This window comes from Pelophylax lessonae (assembly GCF_965119305.1).
Source record: "Pelophylax lessonae genome assembly, chromosome: 9".
Classification (NCBI taxonomy): domain Eukaryota; kingdom Metazoa; phylum Chordata; class Amphibia; order Anura; family Ranidae; genus Pelophylax; species Pelophylax lessonae.
The window spans coordinates 103,282,802-103,304,894 of NC_138776.1; the positions used below are offsets into that span (position 1 = coordinate 103,282,802).

A 22,093-nucleotide genomic window follows, 5' to 3' on the forward strand; every position below is an offset into this window, starting at 1 on the left:
AACTGTGTGGGGGATGGTTTAACTGAAGGAAGACAGAGATCTGTGTTCCTGCTTAGCAGAAACACAAGATCTCTGTCTTTCTTATTAGCAGAACGGCAATCTTCCTCTCTCGGAACGATTGCCAGGTTTCCAGTGGACATCGGGTCCGATGGACCCTCTCATTGGCTCCCACTGTGTCCAATCACAGCAGGAGAGGGGCTCCAGCACCACAGAGCTGAAGAAAGAAATCATGTACAGGTACGTGATTTCGTACTTAATGGCTGCCCACCCGCAGTATAGAAACGTGAGACAGACCTTAAATGGTTAAAGAAATTGTAGTTTATGAAATAAGACATTGTGAAACCCATAAACATTGACATAATCATTAAAAGCACATTGCTCTAGGGTTTGGATACTCTTCAAGGATTTTTAAGAAGGTTGTAAAGGCAAAAGTTTTTTTTTACGTTACTGCATTCTAATACATACCTGATCCTGATCTCAATTTAACAATGTGCAGGAAAGCTGAGGCCATCTCTCTCACTTCTCATTGACTCAGAAACAGCTGCAGGAGTAATTGCTTCCTGCTGCTGTCAATCATGGCCAGTGACGAGGGAGCGGGATGGAGCTGGGACCAAGCCCCGCCCTGTATGTCTTATGAATACACAGAGCAGGGCTCAGGGGTGAGCACACACGAGTGCCCCCATGACAAGCTTCTTGCTATGGGGGAACTCAGTGGGGGTGGTGGAACCCAGAGCACTGGCAGGGGACCTGAGAAGAGCAGGATCAGGGCTGCTCTGTGCAAAACTATTACACAGAGCAGGTAAGTATTACATGTTTGTTTTTTTAATAAAATAAAACAAGGAGCTTTACAAACACTATATTTATTACAATTATTAGAAGTATGTAAATATGTCTTTACATTAGTTTCCTGTAATTCCTTGTACAGCAGCACTCCCACTGGAAGAGGGAGGGTCCAGCACTCAGAGCCAATGAGGACTCTATCTATTACAATTGCTGTCAGCCTAATACCATAAACAGGCTTACTAGAAGATAGAGCACAGTGATTTCATGAGGAAAAAATAGTGCTTTCGTTGGTGTGCCTAGATCCTTTATTGTCAAATCATAAGCTGAAATACATATTTACCAAGCCATATTGCCTAAAGAGGACCTTTACCCCATCAATTCTCTCCCTCCATCCCTCTACTGCATCGGCATCTTAAAAAAAAAAACGCCTTGTATGCAGATGCGCCAAAGGTCTCTACCAGGTATTTGGAAGGTTGAGGTGGGGGTTCTGTGTCTGAGCACGAATGTCACTAGTTTGTGTTATATGGGTATTGTGGCCACCCGCTGCATCTGGACACATGCTCAGAAATCGCCAGTACATATGTAGACATACCAGTACCAGTGACGTTTTGTGTGTGCCACCCGCTGCATCTGGACACATGCTCAGAAATCACCAGTACATGTGTAGACATACCAGTACCAGTGACGTTTTGTGTGTGCCACCCGCTGCATCTGGACACATGCTCAGAAATCGCCAGTACATGTGTAGACATACCAGTACCAGTGACGTTTTGTGTGTGCACTGAATATTGAGGCTTGCATGTGCCCTCAGCATCACATTGCTTTCTGGGAGAGGTGTGATGTGGCAATCTCTGGAGCCAGTAGGGCCTGAAAGTAAGAGGCACTGCTTTGTAGCTCAAAAAGATACTGTACTTTGCAGAGAATAGTACGTTTTTCCCCAGTTTTAGAAGAAGGAGCAGGGAGGAACCAAAAGAAAAAAGGTGGCTTTAATGGGTTAAGTTCTTTAAAAACAACATAACCTTAGGTGGACATCATATGATGTCCTTAGGTTGAAGTGAAGATATCTGAATGATGCCAGTAACTGCAGGCATCAATCAGATATCCACAAGATAATCTGGCATGTATAGGGCATGGTCATGTCTCAGTCTCAAATTATACATAAACGGGAGGAGATCGCCCACAGGACTTTACCGAGGCACGGCCAAGAATATAAAATGTACAAAAATATATAAAAACATGGAACAAATACTACATACGATTAAAAATATTAATATTACATACAATTACAAAATATATGTATATAGAGAGGGGAAAAAAAGAGAGGGGAAAAAAAGGGAGGGGGGAATTTGACTTACAAATCAGTGGAATGATTCTAAGGATCTCCATACATGTTTTGTGGTATAGTAGATTGAATCAAATTCACGGGTCTCTCAGATATGAATAAGTACGGCACCTGTATGAAACACCCAATGGTCCACATAGTTCAAACCAAAATTTTTTTTTACGTTTTCAGTGCCCACGCATATTTCTACACCACACTTTCTGTTGCCATTCCGGGGATTGCCTTTCAGTGTCTGGTCTTCCTCCCCTTCACAACTCCCCATTTGAACTATGTGGATCATTGGGTGGTTTCATCTAGGTGCCTTACTTATTCATATCTGAGAGACTCTTGAATTCGATTAAGTCTACTATATCACTGCTGACTGCACATAGAGATCCTTAGAATTATTTTACCAATTTATAAATTGGAGTTCTTCCCCTTACCCCCCCCCCCCCCCGGAGTATTCACCCTATGAAATTTCAGTTTAACTCTGTTCTAAGTAACGATGGCTATTCATGTACATATATTTTGTAATTGCATGTGATAACAATATTTTTAAATGTATGTAGTATTCTATGTACATTTTTGTACATTTTGTAGTCCTGTGGGCAATCTCCTCTTGTGTATCATTCTGATATAATTTGTTTCAGTAAAAGCAATCATAGTGGCTGTTCAGTGTAAAAAAAAAAAAAAAAGTTACAAAAAAATTACAAAAAAACATAAAATAAAAAAGCCAAAAATAGTTGTCGTTTGAGTTAATTTTCTGTTCTTACTCTGCTCTTCTACTTCTACTCTTTCTACTCTTACTGTACTTTATTGTTACTGTTTTTCATTGGTAACCATTTTTTACTCTTCAGGTACCAATGTATTGTTTTTTTTTTTTTGTTCCTACAGTCCTCCGCTCTACCAACTGAGCTATCGAAGGTAACACTATGTATTGTTTTATGTTTACTGTTCTATTAACCAGTTTGCCTTTCGTCCCGGGTTCACACTGAGGCGACCTGTGAGGCGACCTGGTCGCCTCACAGGTCGCCGTAGGTCGCCTCCCATAGGGAAGCTGCGGACCCGTTCTAATAGGAGCGACACAAGTCGCTCCGACTTAGAAAAAGGGTCCGGAGCTTCTTTGGGGCGACCAGGAGGCGACCGCCATAGACTTCAATGTTATGAAGTCCGTGGCGGCCGCTCGAAGGTCGCAGCGCGCTGCTCGCACCGCGACCTCGGAGGTCACGGTGCGAAGTAGCGTCGCTCGCATGTGAACGGGCACTTCAGGTACACTCTGTTGCTGATTTATATATATTTTGACACAAACAGCGCAGCGCTGTAGGAGGTGATTTCACCACCCCAGTTCAAAGAAAAAATAGGTATACATGGCTTTCATCATGTATACCCATCATTAGAGAAGTGGGTGGATGTTTTGGGTGGTCTAATGATGGGTATACTACACATTTTACAGGCGGCGGGAGAGGACCCCCTCCTCTCTCAGCGACCCCCCCCCCCTTCCCGCCGCCTTCTGGTGCTTTTCCTGGTTCATTCTAATGGACAAAATAAATTATTATGGCCAACGGAATGCATTAACCCTTAAATCTTGACGTGCCCAAACATGCTTAACCACCTCAATACAGGGCACTTATCCCCCTTCCCGCCCAGGCCAATTTTCAGCTTTTAGCGCGGTTGCATTTTGAATGACAATTGCACAGTCATGCAACACTGTACCTAAACCAAATTTATGTCATTTTTTCCCACAAATAGAGCTTTCTTTTGGTGGTATTTGATCGCCGCAAGGTTTTTTTTTCTTTTTACACAAATAAAAAAATACCGAAAAGTTTAAAATAAAAAAAAACGTTTTTTTGTTTATGTTATAAAATTTTGTAAATATATACGTTTTTTCCTGCACTAATGAGCACTGATGAGGCCGCACTGCCAGGCACTGATGAGGAGGCACTGATGGGGTGGCACTGATGGGGTGGCACTGATGGGCACTGATAGGCAGCACTGATATGCAGCACTGATGGGCACTGATATGCATGCAGCATTGGTGGGCACTGATAGGCGGCACTGATGGGCACTGATAGGTGGCACTGATGTGCAGCACTGATCATCACTGATGGGCAGCACTGACGGGCGGCACTGATGGGCACTTATAGGCAGCACTGGTGGGAAATAATGGGCACTGGTGGGTGGCACTGATAGATGGCAATGATGGGCACTGGTGGGCAGCACTGATGGGGAGGGCACTACCGGAAGCACTGATGGAGAGGGCACTGGTGAGCTCCCTGAGCCCTGATTGCCATCCCTGGTGGCCATGGTGTGCATCCCTGGGGTCATGGGTGGGCATCCCTGGGGTCATGGGTGGGCATCCCTTGTGGTTCTAGTGGCAGCCCCCCCAAGGGTCTGCACTGGTAATCAATGCTCTGATTACCAGCAAAGACCCCCCCCTGTCAGGAGAGCCGCAGATCGGCTCTCTTCTACTCATGCCTGTCAGGCACGAACTGAGGAAAGCCGATCAACGGCACTTCCTATTTACTATGTGAGCAGCTGTGATTGGACACAGCTGGTCACATGGTAAAGATCCTATGTCAGTAGGCTCTTTACCAAGATCAGAGATGTGGTGTGTCAGATTGACATGCCGCATCACTAATCGCCGCTCTGCGTGCCCCCCAGGGGGGAGCGCAGAGCGCATCATATGACGTCCGGTCAGGATAATGTAACCACCATCTTGCCGTCATTTGCCTATAGGGCGGGCAAGAAGTGGTTAAAAGCATCTAAATGCATGTGTAATAAGTAGCTTTGGGCATGTTTTTTAAAGTGTAAGTCCACCCAAAACTAAAATCCCTGCATCTATAGACATCCCCGATCTAACACTAACCTATCTAGCCCTGTAAAGAAGAAATCAGTATACATACCTTATTTGAAGCCAATCCGGTCTCTAGCTGCGGAAGCTCTGTAGAGGACACAAAATGAATGGGGAGTGACCTCACCCATAGACTTACTATGGGGCTTCTGTTGTCAAATGTATCCTCTGCACCCACCTCCACAGCAAAGCCGTGGCTGACAGCTCAGCGTGGGATCGGATTGGCTTCAAAATAGGTATGTATACTGATTTCTTCTTTACAGGGCCAGATAGGTTAATGTTAGATCGTGGAAGTCTGTGAATGCAGGTATTTTAGTGTTGGGATGGACTTCTAGTTTAAGCAGCTTTTCTCCTGCCAGGAGTTCTGGCAATTAGAGGGGCTAAACAGACACCCCATGTGCCCATATGAAAAAAAATCTGGGAATTCTGCAGTGAATTCTGCAGTAAAGACATGGTAAATAATTAAATAAATTAAAACAATGCAGCTTTGTATTCATTAATACATCTTTAAATGTATTTACTTAAATGCAAGCACTGTATGTGTCTGAATTTGTTTGGTATCAGTCTCTTGTAGTCCCTGCGTAGCAGAGCTTAGACTGGGAAATATAGAAGCAGTGCAATGAGCCAAAAAGGTGTGCTGCTGTGAAAATGTCAGACTGATAGGTGGAAAGAGCAGAGTGGTAGGGAGATAAGCTCCATAGTCTATTTCTTTTTATTTTCTGTCCTGTCACAGAGTTGGGGTGGAGAGGGAACCTGTAAACGAAAGTGTAACTGCAGATGAGAAAGATCAAGCCCTCTTGTGTACCAGAAGGGGGTGTGTGGCGGAGTTCTGTAAATCTCAGGACTGCATCCTGCAAGTCTTTTAGGTAATACTGTTTTTATATTTAATGTGTTTTTTTTAGCTTTTTGCATGGAATTCAGCCTTTAAGTCTATGAAGTAAATCACTACAAGTGATTTTTTTTCTCTGTTTGGGAGGATTAAAATTCTCAACAAAACTTCTGTTTCATACTTACAGATTATGTAGCAATGGATCTCAAGGGATTTATTTTTAAATGGTAAAATATGGCAAATATATTAAACACATACATGAGCAATTGTTGAGTGATTAAGGCATTTCCTTCTTTTTTTTTTTTAGTTTTTAGGTGGGGACGAGTCTTGTGATGTCTGTGGTTTCTCTAAGGGAGGTTGCTCGCTTCCTATGTTAGTGGCCACATGTCACTGGGACAGAAAGTGAGAGGAAATGTACAAAATGTATTCAGAGAGAAATAAAATCTTTCTCTAACAGGGTAAAAGGGATGGCATAAACTACTGTTTTTTTGTATGTTTTTTAATGGAAGGATTTGTCCCCATTAATGATTTGTTTCTGTGATAATGTAGCTGACAACAAATACATCTACATCTACAATAAAGCTTTTAACCCACCCATCTCTTTTTAAAGCCTGGTACACACTACAGTTTTTTTCAGTTGTATGAAAAAAAACTGATAGCTTTGGTCAAGAGCCACTGTACTAACCCTTGATGAAGTCAGGTGTCAGTGACGCAACGCGTCGGGAGAAGCCGAGTGAAGTCACTTTGGGTCACAGTCAAGACTGGAAGTTCAGATTGTTAGTAGTCAGCCCGTGTATGACCCCTTGGTCTTGAACCATGCTGGATGCAGTACTTTTAAACTGTAAGTTTACTTTTTTAATAAAATCCAGTTGTTTTATTCTACACCATGAGGAGTTTTCATTATCTTGCATGTGCGAGCCATCCGATCATCATTCTGTGTGAGCCATCCGATCATCATTTAGCTAGAGTGACAGATATCCTATGGAGGTTTATACTTGATTCAATGCCTGTTACTTGAATAACTGAGATGAGCGGCCATTGCACTCATCTGGTGAAGTAGGTCTATTCTTTTGGATTGCACACCGGAATGTTATAAACCTGCATTTCATCACTGGAGGTGGATTGAAGCTTCTACTTGCACTTTCACTAAGAACTGTGTTGCAATGTGATAATTACATTTTTTCACTGGACTTTTTTGTTATTCTACAGTTATTTTACAGTATTGTGGTCACTATTGAACAGCATTTTAGTTTCATTTGTTTGGTGATTCATGTTCCTTTGAATTCTGAGGTCACATTTTTTTTTTTTGTGTCATTCATTTGTTATATTTCAATGTTAATGAATATATGATATTTGTGCACTCATTTGTTACATGATAGATTTAGCGCCACTCCATTTATATTTTATTATTAATCAAGCTTTTAACCCACCCTCTCTATCTAAAGCAGGCATGTCCAACCTGCGGCCCGGGGCCTCATGCGGCCCAGAACCGTAGGCAATGCCCCCTGACAATTTTATTTTTTTTTTGCTGGGGAGGAAGGAAGTTGAGTTGGGGGCACAGCCACAGTGGTTTCCAACTAACTGTAGACAGAGGCCACCTTGGAGGGGAAAGGAGGGGATCATCCTCTAGTTGTGTAAAATTAGTGCTGGGGGGGCACGGTGGCATTTTATTACTTATCTTCCTTAACTATAGTATATATTTTATATGCTGCCCGAGAAAATTTCTCTACACTCAATGTGGCCCAGAGAAGCCAAAAGGTTGAACACCCATGATCTAAAGCCTGGTACACACTACAGTTTTTTTTTTGTGCAACCAGAACAAAAAATGACAGCTCTAGTCAAGAGCCGCTGTACTAACCATGCAAGGTTAGCGCAGTAATCTTCCCCACTGAGCTGTTGTGTTCTGACAGGGGGATGCCCCAGAACATTCCAATCAGTGATCTCCGCCATTGGCTGAGAGCGCTGATCGGGAGTCGGTCGGCTGCAGCTTCTGTCGGACAGACCTGCATACACATGGGCATAATGTTGGCTGGTATTTTTTGTACCGGCACATGTCTCCTGACTTTCTGCCCCTGTGTACGGGGCTTAAAGCTAAAAAAATAAAAAAAATAAAAAAAATGACAAGGGCACCATCTTTATGTGGAAATTAGTTTCTAAAGTACATTCTTGTGAAAAGTAACTATATTAGTGTGAGCAAAAAAATAAATAATAAAGACTTTATAGACAGTTGTGTTTAATATATGTTTATTTGCATTAAAATCTCTACAGACTGTAGATCTACTTGTTTAGTGTAGGGTTTTTGGGGCTGTGCTGTCCCTCGATCTTCCTGGTTTTATCTTTCTGCAAAAAAAAAAAATAAACAATTAACACACAGACACTATTCGCACTTAAACTTACAATATACATAAGCCCACTATGATTTTAGGGGGACAACAACTCTGAAAATTCAGTATTCAAGTGGTGTACATGCATCCAGCAGTGAGATAAATATGGAAAAAATGAATTTCCTAATTTGTTTATTGATTTATATTTTTTACGGCTTCTGTTCCTTCACTGCTTGAAGTACCTGTAAAGGTACAGGGCAGCTCTTTGTAAGCACATTCTTTATTCAATATAGATCACCCATACTCTGTCAAAGAAACATATTTTTTCGTTGTCGCTGGCCCCCACATATGTGATATGTGGCCACATATATGCTATAATGAGAAAACAGTTCTGAAATGCTCACTTTAGGAACACTCTACTTGCACACAAACTGATCTTTATGTTCTACATAAATTTAACTAAATCTTTATTCTTATCAGATCCAACAAGCAGTGACATCAATCACACTATGTAAGCCCAGCTTCACACTGCTCTGACATGAAAGTCGTGTGACTTCCGATCCGACTTTGCCCTGCAACTTCAGTCTGACTTTGATCTGACCTAATGTGACTTTTTACACTCTATGACATTGAAGTCGTATTAAAGTCAGACCAAATCAGTTCAGGATCCTTTTCTAAATTCGGAAACGACTTGTGTCGGATCAGTTAAGGCGGCTCTCATAGGGAAACATTAAATTTGACATGTCGTGCAACTTGTGCTTTCACAAGTCGGATGCCAAGTCGCAGCAGTGTGAATCAGGCCTCAGGTTTGTCAACAACAGAATAATGAACATAAACATACATCACGCTAGAAGAAAAGATGATTGTTTCAATTTTATAAATCAAATAAAAACCACACAAACATGTCAAAAAGTCCCATAAAATGATTACAGTGCTCGTGCTTAAAATCTTCAATAAAACATCAGGTGCTCCAGTAGGGCTCAGTTCAAGTGAGCACTGAACACAAGTGGAGCACCTGTTTTTATATTGAATATTTTAAGCATGAGCACTTTAATCACTTTACGGACCTTCTTGACATATTTGTGTGGTTTTTAATGAAATAATAAATTTGAAACAACCATTTTCTTCTAGCGTGATGTATGTTTATGTTCATTATTGAAGTTTTTCAAGTTGGCTTATGTTAGCATCGCAGCTGGGGTGTATTTTTTACACTGTTATTTAGGATCATCAAAAAAAGGCATTTTTTTCTTGTTTTGTGTATTCACAAGATCTGTGGTGCTAAAGTATCCACATGGAGGTTTTTAGACGGGCAGATTGACAAATGTTCCCTTTACTCAGTTCTTCAATAAACCCTTTGTGGCACCTATGTCAAACCCATTTGCTGTTTATGATAGGGTGAAAATGATGGCAGATTCCAGCAGTCTGTGATTTCCATGGGTACCTTAATTTGGTAGATATTTCCACCCATCATTTGTTCCAAGAGCTGTTCCTCTGCGGACACTATATTTGAGCTTTCAGTAACTGTGTAGGTTCTCCATCATTTGGGTAATTTTCGGTTTCTTAAATATCAAAATAATGGTATACAAAATGTAAATGTTACACAGCTCTTCTGTGATATACATACCAGTGTCTTGGTCTCTGCCCAGGTTTAGAGCCGTGGCCCTTCCCTCCACCATGCTTTCCTTCAGTACCAATGCGAGGATGACTTCCTGTAAAGTCATGAGTATGATTTTCTACATGTGGCGCCCCGGTTGGATGGCTCCTAGCATCTTTATCATGTCTTTTGGGTCTGCCCTTTCCATTGGATGGCTGTAAAATCACATTTCCAAAATAAAACAATGCACAGTGTTTTTCACTGAGGAACTGTTAACACATTCAATGATCAATACATCATTATAAACTGCCACATAAGACACATTTCTGTTATTATAATGTAAGAAGTTGAATTCACTGGCTTACTTGTTTAGAAAAGAACAATGTGCAAATACCAGACAGTATTGCTTTATTAAAAGAGACTAGTACATATTTTATGCTCTTCAAGATGTTTCCTGGATGAACTCAAGCAAGGCATTTTACAATTTACATTGACTTTTGTGGCGATACATTGGCTTCAGTACCTTGGTCACAGAGCAAGTATGCAGTTTATGATTTTACCTTTCGGATCTGCATGCTCATTGCACTTCAGTATCTCAGAAGGTGCTGAAGCCAGAGAATGTAGTTAGAATGTATTAGACATGTAGTTACTGAAGGTCAATAATGCCAATACCTGTATTTTTCTTATTAAAAGCTTTCTAAATTAAAATTCTCAGTATAATTTTAAACTACTATGACTTGTCATGATTTATTGATATTATCTCTTAATAACTTACCTCTTTATTGTTGTTTGCGGCTGGCCTAGTTCCTGGTGGTTTTCCAGTAGAACGTGAGTTTTCTTTGGCTGGTCCTGGGTTAACTCCAGGAAGGGGAGGGCTGCTACTCTTCGGTGGTAGGGCACCATCCCTGGCGGCCCTGGCCCGTCTTTCATGAACTTTGTCATTTGCAGGATATCTGGTGCCAAAAGAATCAGGTGGGGGTGGGGGTGAGCCAGTTACATTGGGATGATCCAATGGATGAAATTCACCACCAGGTAATGGGCCTGGTGGGCCTGGTGGGCCTGGTGGGCCAGGTGGATTCCTATTTCCAGGGACCGGGTTTTCTGTTGTAGACAATATTTGAACAGTTTTGTAAATCACTATGATAGCAACATATTCCATCATGCTTTAGAATACTATTTACTAATAAATCTATTGTCATTTCTGCATTTTTCAAGTACCATTATATCTATAAGTATTACTGCTTTATTATAAGCAGTTAAATCACCCTTCTTTTTTCTTAACCACTTAATTACTTGACACTATTACCCCCTTCCTGCCTAGGCCAAATTTTAGATTTACCAAATGCTTATGCAACACTGAACCCAAATGAAATTTTTATAATTTTTTTTTCAGACAGATAGAGCTTTTTTATGGTATTTAATCACCACTGGGTGTTTAATTTTTTGCTATATAAATGAAAAAAAATACCAAAAAATTTTTTAAAAAAGTTTTTTTTCTTAGTTTCTGTTATAACATTTTGCAACTAAATAATTTTTCTTCACAATTTCAGGCCAAAATGTATCCTGCTACATTTCTTTGGTAAAAATAAAAATAAGTGTATATTATTTGCTCTGTGTGAAAGGTATAACGTTTACAGTACAATCTATGGTATATATTTTTAAAACTTGACCAGTCATTATGAACTGACAGTCTTTCTCATTACTTGAGGCCCTAAAATGCCGGTATAGTACAAATACCATCAAAATAGCCCTTTTTTGGAAAACGAAGAAATTAAATAAAACGTGTTTTTTCAAAATTTTGTTTACATTCTGTTTTTACAGGCTGTTAGTCACCATTTGACTGGTGTGGCAGTGATCAGGGACACTGACTGTTGATAGTATGTAAAATATATATATATATATAATATATATATATATATATATATATATATATATATATATATATATATATATATAATTTTTTTAACTTTTTTTTTTTTTTTTTTTTACTATTTGTTTTATTTTTATTTTTTTACATACTGTCACCAGATCAGTGCCACTATAATGGAGTGAGGGATATTGATGTGTTAAGTTTGTTCTTTAGTTGTTTCACACATTATCTAACTTTGTGGAGTTTATATAGATATTGTGGCTCTGTAATTAGAGGTTAATATTTTACTTGTTTCATTAACTATAGTTGGGGGTGTGACGGTAAATACAGCAGCAACAACAGAGAGTTCCTTGGGGAATTTTTGGTTTCAAAGCACAGAGTTGGGTAGGTCTATAAAATGCTTTTGGTATAAAATTGTTACTAAACAAACACAAGGACAAAGTCCTAAAGACATGCTTTGCTTCCAGCATTTTTTTTTTTTGCTATCTTAACTGTACTTAACTTAACTGTACTCCAGAATATCACTGATTAGCAAAGAAGTGATTTGTCTTTATTAAGGCCTTTAAACAAATGTAGACATGTACAAGACATTTTGTATTTTTTGCAAGGCTGATTTTGCTTTCTTGGTCCTATAAGTGGTACCTTCTATTTTTTTCTTTCACCTCATATTAAGAAAAAAACTCTCTGGACAGCTATGAATGTCACTAGTCAGCCTGCATTCAACTTCAAGGTGAGCCTTCAAGGTGAGCCATCCTGTTACATGTCCCCAGGGAATAGGTAACAGGAACTTACTTGACCTAAATGGCTGAATACCATAAGACTCTATCCTCACAGTTGTGGTGTGCATGAATTTATACTCCTTTTGTGGCACTAGACAAGCCCCCAGCAGTGTACAAAATATAACTACTAATTTGCTCCTATAAAGCTCTGTTCCATCTATCTTATTACATGTAAAGTATTGCTAGATGGAACACGTGTGTTCCAGCACCAGTAGGAAGCCAATAACCTGAACTACAGTATAAACTGCTAGCAATCTACATAAAAGGAAAATACTTGTACAATAATGATAGATACTTGGACAATAATAATATCAGACACAATGGGGTTGAGTAACTAAAACTGAAGAATGTTAAACCCGGTGCAATTATTCATGGTAGAGAATCAGATTCTAACGTCAGCTTGTTAAATTAAGCTTTGACAATAAAACTTGGAAGCTAATTGGTTTCTATGCAGAGCTGCGCCAGACTTTGCACTCTCTAGTTTTAGAAAATCAACCTTAATAAATATGTGAAAAACCATATCTGAAAAAAAAAAACAAAACACAAGGAAAAAAGTTAAATTCTTTTAAAACAGTTCAAGTAGTTCTCCATTTTCTGTGTTCTTCTATTTATAAATCAACCCTTCAAAAATACAATATATCTTATAAAATATATGAATAGTAATAAATACTATTAGCTAAACATTTTTAAATCATTTTTCAAAAAGGTTTACAGGGGAGAAAGCCAATCCAGATTTAAGGCCCGGTATGAATCTGTTTGCTGCCTACAAAAAACAATTGATACAATTTTCAGTTTTCAGTAAAAAAAATAGGCACATTTATAAACCAGCAGTTAACTTTGATCACATCAGTCTGAGAATATTAGATACCTGTTGTAGTCTGTGTTTCAAGTAAAGTAGAGTAAGCAATATTTTCAAGATCATTGTATTAAAGATGTCTGCTACTTATTAAGCAGAGAAAACTTACCAGGCTTGCCCCGTGGGAAAGCCAGGGCCTGAACCACTATGGCAAAAAGGATCAGGTACTTCATGTCTTCGGATGAGGTTTAGTCTATAGACGAGGATTCAACCAGCTTGGAAAGATGAGGGAATCCTGAGCTATATTTAAACTCCTCTCTCAGACCTTCCCTTTTGAAGATATTTTTCTGATTTGTCTGTACAGGTGAGTAGGAGGGACAGAAGAGCATGACTCTGCAAATATCATTTTGGTTAAGAAAACAAAGGCAATGGGAAGTGGATCACCTGAGTGCACACATGACAGTGTCCTGGAATGTCAGCACAAAAGAAACAAATGCTTTTCATGTTTCACACAGAATCTATTTATTACAGAGTAAATTATACTTTTTCTGTGCCTTTCATACAGCTTTTCTTTTTTTTTGCTCCTTCTATATTGAATTCTTCTAGATATTATATGACGTAGATCCACAAGAATGCTAATATATTATAAATACAAGTGCTAAAAAAGATAACTTTGCAAAATAAAGACATTTCACTAGAGAATCGCTTTGGTACCAAAAGCCAAAGCAGGAATGGAATGACGCAGAAGGCACTAGAATATAAATGGAAAAAGGATTAAATTAAATAAAAGAGAAAGTAAAGGATTATTGTAATTGTAAACTAAATGGCATTTAGTTTAGATTGCTGTGTTTATTAAAGAAAAATAAATAAATAAATATATATATTTTATATATATATATATATATATATATTTTTTTTTTTTTAGTATATATATATATATAGTACATATACTGTATATACTAAAAGAATGTAAAATCCGCACTCAGTGTAAGTAAGGAAAAATAGCAGCCACTTAGCAAACCGTGATGCCAGTTAGTAAATTATAAAGGGGAAAAAAGCAGTGTTCCAAATAGTGCAACAATGTATAAAATTCAGTTGTACATAAAATGTGAAAAAGTGTCCATGTGCAAAATAGTACTCAATTTTAATAATGCAACACAAAAAGTAAAAAACAGTCCATAAGTGCAAAACAATCCAATGAAGGAATGATCACTGCAGAGTGAAAGAAAAAGGGATCCATCACCAGCAGCACCCTCACAGTCAAGCTTCTTACCAGATGTACAAGACCATAAATTATAATGGAGAACTTACTGGAAGGGAGACACTGGAAAGGATCTGATTCTGCCTACAGTGAATACAGATTTGTGTCATGGGGCCTGTCATGTGAGGGCCATTGCGTCAGTGCAAGGGTGTCAGTCAAGGGGAGGTTAGAGAGTGTCCTGAAGATAAAATAGTTGCATCAAGTTTTCTGCTATAAAGAGAGAGCAAGAAGATTTAATTTTACATACATGTGGCAGTTTGGTAAAGCAATGTGTCTGCTTCCACAAAAAAACTGGTGAGGCCAAGTAAGAGTTGTCTTTATCTACTGTGAATAGTTCAGTTGGAGTATCCCACTATTCTCTTCTCCCATCCAAGTTTCACAATAAATACAAAACCAAATACCCTGGACTGTTTACTAAGTAACATGCAAATGGGAGTAAGGGGGATATATGTGAAAACCCCCCAAGAACTGTCTGCAGGTAATAAGAGGGAGGCCTAAGAAGTCAATACACAGCAAGCCCTACGGAGACAGTGCTACACTTCATACAAAACATAAAAGGCATTTGATTTGTATACCAGAGGAGCAGCAGGCTGTCAGCTTCAAACACTGCCGATGGTAAGCGACCGGGCATGCGAGATTTCGACACTGGTAGGCCACTCCCTAATGCATTTCGTCATTAGATTGTTTTGCACTTATGGACTGTTTTTGTTTTTTTTTGTGTTGCATTATTAAGATTTAGTTCTTTTTTCCACATGGATACTTTTTTACTTATGTACAACTGAATGTTATATATTGTTGCAGAAATTAGCCCATTGGATTAGATATTAGGTATTGAGGTACCTCATCCCTAGTCGAATTCGGAAAGGTAGCAAAATGTGGGGCCAGGGTTGGGATTTTAAGGGTACCGTTATATAACCTTGCCCGCCCGTAGATGCCAGTGTAGATCATTCTTCTTGTATACTCATGTAAGTAAAATGTCTACCATGTGATCGAATAAATGACGTACCAGTGTCAGAAGTAGGAGGGGCTTATCGCCAATTGCTCCATACTTGACACACACAGATATTCGAAACAGCAAAACGAACATGTATATGTATATACGCTCATATATGTATGATAATCATGTATCTATTTTTGTCATTTTTAGTGGCTTTTTATCAAGTTACATCCCTTGTACCCCTGAAGAAGCGGTATTACGGGACACACACCAGTCCTGGCACCTCCAGACTGACTGTGACCTCTGACTAGTCCTGTCCACAATTTCAAGGAAATTATCTCTGACGATATTTTATCAATTCTGTTGTTACTATGATGATGTTTCATGTTATCTTGTAACAGTAATGTCTTTGTATTTGTATTTGTATTTTTTTCACTCTATGTGATTAATAAAATTATACACTTTTTAGTTATTTTTGTAGATACATCTCTCTTATTAGTTATATAACAGTACCCTTAAAATCCCAACCCTGGCCCCACATTTTGCTACCTTTCCGTTATATATTGTTGCACTATATTGAGCACTGCTTTTTTTCCCTTTATACTGAATATATTGAACAGCTAACGCAGCACGTCTGTGCTCTCGTACCAATCCTATACCTCTGTCAGCTTTCTGTCTCTCTGCAGCTCCATCTCTCAGACTCGGGTCTCTCTTTTTCCTGTCCCAGACAGCACCATACAGACATGCTTCTTCTTTGCAACCACACACAGACTCCTCGGTAGGGTGGAGCCCTGAACAATGGACAGGTCTACAAACACCTGCACATTCAGCCTTCTGGTTACTGGTGAAACACAGACCCTGCCCTGGGTTGGAGACCCTTTGTCCCTTTCTCCTGCATTGTCATCATGGCAGGGCCTTGCACTGCCACTTGCCCCAATATATATATTGCTTTACATTATTTCATTCACACTGCTGATCTCCCCGTAGCTCCTTTCAGCTACTTCTTGTCTACTTGCATACACTCAAGCAACTGCTGCATGTTATTCCTCAAAGGGGGTTTCCTGATGGTGACAACAGGGGATCATGTTTGTGTAAGGTGTATCATCATGGCAGTTTGTAAGCTTCATTGTATGAGTGTGTAACAGCATGACAAAGACTGAAGATTTAAAATTGAAAATTACTTTTGAAATTACTTTAAAATATTATATATACGATTTTTCGCACTGGGTCTACATACTGTAATTTAACCACTTCTTGTCTTGGATCCATGCCTTCCTCTAGTAAAAGCACCTCCCACAGTTGAAAAAACAAAGGCTAGGCACACATTTAACCCTTTGATCGCCCCTGACGTTAACCCAATTCCCAGCCAGTGTCATTAGTACTGATCACTGTAATAATGTCACTTGTCCCCAATAAGTGTCGAAAAGTATCAGTGTCCAAATTGACTGCCACAATATCGCAGTCCGCTATAAGTCCCAAATCACCACCATTACTAGTAAAAAAATATAGAAATAAATTCAAATATATAAAAATATCTCATAGTTTGTAGACACTAAAACTTCTGGGAAAACCAATCAATATACGCGTATTGGGATTTTTTTTTTTTTTTATACCAAAAATATGTAGCAGAATACATATTGACCTAAATTTATGAAGAAATTTGATTTTTAAAAATGTTATTAGATGTGTTTTATAGCAGAAAGTAAAAAATATATATATTTTTTTAAATTGTCTGCCTTTTTTTGTTTATAATGCAAACAATAAACAATGCAGAGGAATCAAATACCTCCAAAAGCTCTATTTGTGGGGGAAAAAAGGACATACAAGTGGTCACGGTCAAGTGGTTAAGTAAAACATTTATTGAGATATAAAATAAAATCTCATTTATAGCATTTTGAAGACAAAAAGAGAAATGCAAAATAGTAGTAAAACATTGTCTACGTAAACTGATTGTTATGTCTCTTTTTTTCTCTTAAAATAACAAACATGTTATACCTACCTGTGGTTTTGCACAGAGCAGCTCTTCTCAGGTCTGGAGTCTGGCTCGGGTCTGGCTGGAGCTTATGGCCCCTCCCTCCTGTTGAATGCCCCCACAGCAAGCAGCAGTGTATCCATTCAAACATGGAGCTGCTATCAGAGTTTGATTGACAGCAGCGACAAAAGTCTAGTGCCTTTTGTGGCACTAGACAAGCCCCCAGCAGTGTACAAAATATAACTACTAATTTGCTCCTATAAAGCTCTGTTCCATCTATCTTATTACATGTAAAGTATTGCTAGATGGAACACGTGTGTTCCAGCACCAGTAGGAAGCCAATAACCTGAACTACAGTATAAACTGCTAGCAATCTACATAAAAGGAAAATACTTGTACAATAATGATAGATACTTGGACAATAATAATATCAGACACAATGGGGTTGAGTAACTAAAACTGAAGAATGTTAAACCCGGTGCAATTATTCATGGTAGAGAATCAGATTCTAACGTCAGCTTGTTAAATTAAGCTTTGACAATAAAACTTGGAAGCTAATTGGTTTCTATGCAGAGCTGCGCCAGACTTTGCACTCTCTAGTTTTAGAAAATCAACCTTAATAAATATGTGAAAAACCATATCTGAAAAAAAAAAACAAAACACAAGGAAAAAAGTTAAATTCTTTTAAAACAGTTCAAGTAGTTCTCCATTTTCTGTGTTCTTCTATTTATAAATCAACCCTTCAAAAATACAATATATCTTATAAAATATATGAATAGTAATAAATACTATTAGCTAAACATTTTTAAATCATTTTTCAAAAAGGTTTACAGGGGAGAAAGCCAATCCAGATTTAAGGCCCGGTATGAATCTGTTTGCTGCCTACAAAAAACAATTGATACAATTTTCAGTTTTCAGTAAAAAAAATAGGCACATTTATAAACCAGCAGTTAACTTTGATCACATCAGTCTGAGAATATTAGATACCTGTTGTAGTCTGTGTTTCAAGTAAAGTAGAGTAAGCAATATTTTCAAGATCATTGTATTAAAGATGTCTGCTACTTATTAAGCAGAGAAAACTTACCAGGCTTGCCCCGTGGGAAAGCCAGGGCCTGAACCACTATGGCAAAAAGGATCAGGTACTTCATGTCTTCGGATGAGGTTTAGTCTATAGACGAGGATTCAACCAGCTTGGAAAGATGAGGGAATCCTGAGCTATATTTAAACTCCTCTCTCAGACCTTCCCTTTTGAAGATATTTTTCTGATTTGTCTGTACAGGTGAGTAGGAGGGACAGAAGAGCATGACTCTGCAAATATCATTTTGGTTAAGAAAACAAAGGCAATGGGAAGTGGATCACCTGAGTGCACACATGACAGTGTCCTGGAATGTCAGCACAAAAGAAACAAATGCTTTTCATGTTTCACACAGAATCTATTTATTACAGAGTAAATTATACTTTTTCTGTGCCTTTCATACAGCTTTTCTTTTTTTTTGCTCCTTCTATATTGAATTCTTCTAGATATTATATGACGTAGATCCACAAGAATGCTAATATATTATAAATACAAGTGCTAAAAAAGATAACTTTGCAAAATAAAGACATTTCACTAGAGAATCGCTTTGGTACCAAAAGCCAAAGCAGGAATGGAATGACGCAGAAGGCACTAGAATATAAATGGAAAAAGGATTAAATTAAATAAAAGAGAAAGTAAAGGATTATTGTAATTGTAAACTAAATGGCATTTAGTTTAGATTGCTGTGTTTATTAAAGAAAAATAAATAAATAAATATATATATTTTATATATATATATATATATATATATTTTTTTTTTTTTAGTATATATATATATATAGTACATATACTGTATATACTAAAAGAATGTAAAATCCGCACTCAGTGTAAGTAAGGAAAAATAGCAGCCACTTAGCAAACCGTGATGCCAGTTAGTAAATTATAAAGGGGAAAAAAGCAGTGTTCCAAATAGTGCAACAATGTATAAAATTCAGTTGTACATAAAATGTGAAAAAGTGTCCATGTGCAAAATAGTACTCAATTTTAATAATGCAACACAAAAAGTAAAAAACAGTCCATAAGTGCAAAACAATCCAATGAAGGAATGATCACTGCAGAGTGAAAGAAAAAGGGATCCATCACCAGCAGCACCCTCACAGTCAAGCTTCTTACCAGATGTACAAGACCATAAATTATAATGGAGAACTTACTGGAAGGGAGACACTGGAAAGGATCTGATTCTGCCTACAGTGAATACAGATTTGTGTCATGGGGCCTGTCATGTGAGGGCCATTGCGTCAGTGCAAGGGTGTCAGTCAAGGGGAGGTTAGAGAGTGTCCTGAAGATAAAATAGTTGCATCAAGTTTTCTGCTATAAAGAGAGAGCAAGAAGATTTAATTTTACATACATGTGGCAGTTTGGTAAAGCAATGTGTCTGCTTCCACAAAAAAACTGGTGAGGCCAAGTAAGAGTTGTCTTTATCTACTGTGAATAGTTCAGTTGGAGTATCCCACTATTCTCTTCTCCCATCCAAGTTTCACAATAAATACAAAACCAAATACCCTGGACTGTTTACTAAGTAACATGCAAATGGGAGTAAGGGGGATATATGTGAAAACCCCCCAAGAACTGTCTGCAGGTAATAAGAGGGAGGCCTAAGAAGTCAATACACAGCAAGCCCTACGGAGACAGTGCTACACTTCATACAAAACATAAAAGGCATTTGATTTGTATACCAGAGGAGCAGCAGGCTGTCAGCTTCAAACACTGCCGATGGTAAGCGACCGGGCATGCGAGATTTCGACACTGGTAGGCCACTCCCTAATGCATTTCGTCATTAGATTGTTTTGCACTTATGGACTGTTTTTGTTTTTTTTTGTGTTGCATTATTAAGATTTAGTTCTTTTTTCCACATGGATACTTTTTTACTTATGTACAACTGAATGTTATATATTGTTGCAGAAATTAGCCCATTGGATTAGATATTAGGTATTGAGGTACCTCATCCCTAGTCGAATTCGGAAAGGTAGCAAAATGTGGGGCCAGGGTTGGGATTTTAAGGGTACCGTTATATAACCTTGCCCGCCCGTAGATGCCAGTGTAGATCATTCTTCTTGTATACTCATGTAAGTAAAATGTCTACCATGTGATCGAATAAATGACGTACCAGTGTCAGAAGTAGGAGGGGCTTATCGCCAATTGCTCCATACTTGACACACACAGATATTCGAAACAGCAAAACGAACATGTATATGTATATACGCTCATATATGTATGATAATCATGTATCTATTTTTGTCATTTTTAGTGGCTTTTTATCAAGTTACATCCCTTGTACCCCTGAAGAAGCGGTATTACGGGACACACACCAGTCCTGGCACCTCCAGACTGACTGTGACCTCTGACTAGTCCTGTCCACAATTTCAAGGAAATTATCTCTGACGATATTTTATCAATTCTGTTGTTACTATGATGATGTTTCATGTTATCTTGTAACAGTAATGTCTTTGTATTTGTATTTGTATTTTTTTCACTCTATGTGATTAATAAAATTATACACTTTTTAGTTATTTTTGTAGATACATCTCTCTTATTAGTTATATAACAGTACCCTTAAAATCCCAACCCTGGCCCCACATTTTGCTACCTTTCCGTTATATATTGTTGCACTATATTGAGCACTGCTTTTTTTCCCTTTATACTGAATATATTGAACAGCTAACGCAGCACGTCTGTGCTCTCGTACCAATCCTATACCTCTGTCAGCTTTCTGTCTCTCTGCAGCTCCATCTCTCAGACTCGGGTCTCTCTTTTTCCTGTCCCAGACAGCACCATACAGACATGCTTCTTCTTTGCAACCACACACAGACTCCTCGGTAGGGTGGAGCCCTGAACAATGGACAGGTCTACAAACACCTGCACATTCAGCCTTCTGGTTACTGGTGAAACACAGACCCTGCCCTGGGTTGGAGACCCTTTGTCCCTTTCTCCTGCATTGTCATCATGGCAGGGCCTTGCACTGCCACTTGCCCCAATATATATATTGCTTTACATTATTTCATTCACACTGCTGATCTCCCCGTAGCTCCTTTCAGCTACTTCTTGTCTACTTGCATACACTCAAGCAACTGCTGCATGTTATTCCTCAAAGGGGGTTTCCTGATGGTGACAACAGGGGATCATGTTTGTGTAAGGTGTATCATCATGGCAGTTTGTAAGCTTCATTGTATGAGTGTGTAACAGCATGACAAAGACTGAAGATTTAAAATTGAAAATTACTTTTGAAATTACTTTAAAATATTATATATACGATTTTTCGCACTGGGTCTACATACTGTAATTTAACCACTTCTTGTCTTGGATCCATGCCTTCCTCTAGTAAAAGCACCTCCCACAGTTGAAAAAACAAAGGCTAGGCACACATTTAACCCTTTGATCGCCCCTGACGTTAACCCAATTCCCAGCCAGTGTCATTAGTACTGATCACTGTAATAATGTCACTTGTCCCCAATAAGTGTCGAAAAGTATCAGTGTCCAAATTGACTGCCACAATATCGCAGTCCGCTATAAGTCCCAAATCACCACCATTACTAGTAAAAAAATATAGAAATAAATTCAAATATATAAAAATATCTCATAGTTTGTAGACACTAAAACTTCTGGGAAAACCAATCAATATACGCGTATTGGGATTTTTTTTTTTTTTTATACCAAAAATATGTAGCAGAATACATATTGACCTAAATTTATGAAGAAATTTG

At 38.5% G+C, this 22,093-nt stretch overlaps 1 protein-coding gene across 1 annotated transcript; it reads right to left on the reverse strand.

Annotated features, from left to right (window-relative positions):
- Nucleotides 1–8,070: 8,070 nt before the first annotated feature.
- On the reverse strand, nucleotides 8,071–13,454 carry LOC309564247 (uncharacterized protein). Its single transcript, XM_082268873.1, has 4 exons — nucleotides 13,317–13,454; nucleotides 10,478–10,803; nucleotides 9,733–9,971; nucleotides 8,071–8,124 (listed from the first exon to the last, which is right to left on the reverse strand). Coding segments are annotated over exons 1-4 (630 nt in total). The 5' UTR covers nucleotides 13,381–13,454; the 3' UTR covers nucleotides 8,071–8,123.
- Between the last annotated feature and the right edge of the window lie 8,639 nt (nucleotides 13,455–22,093).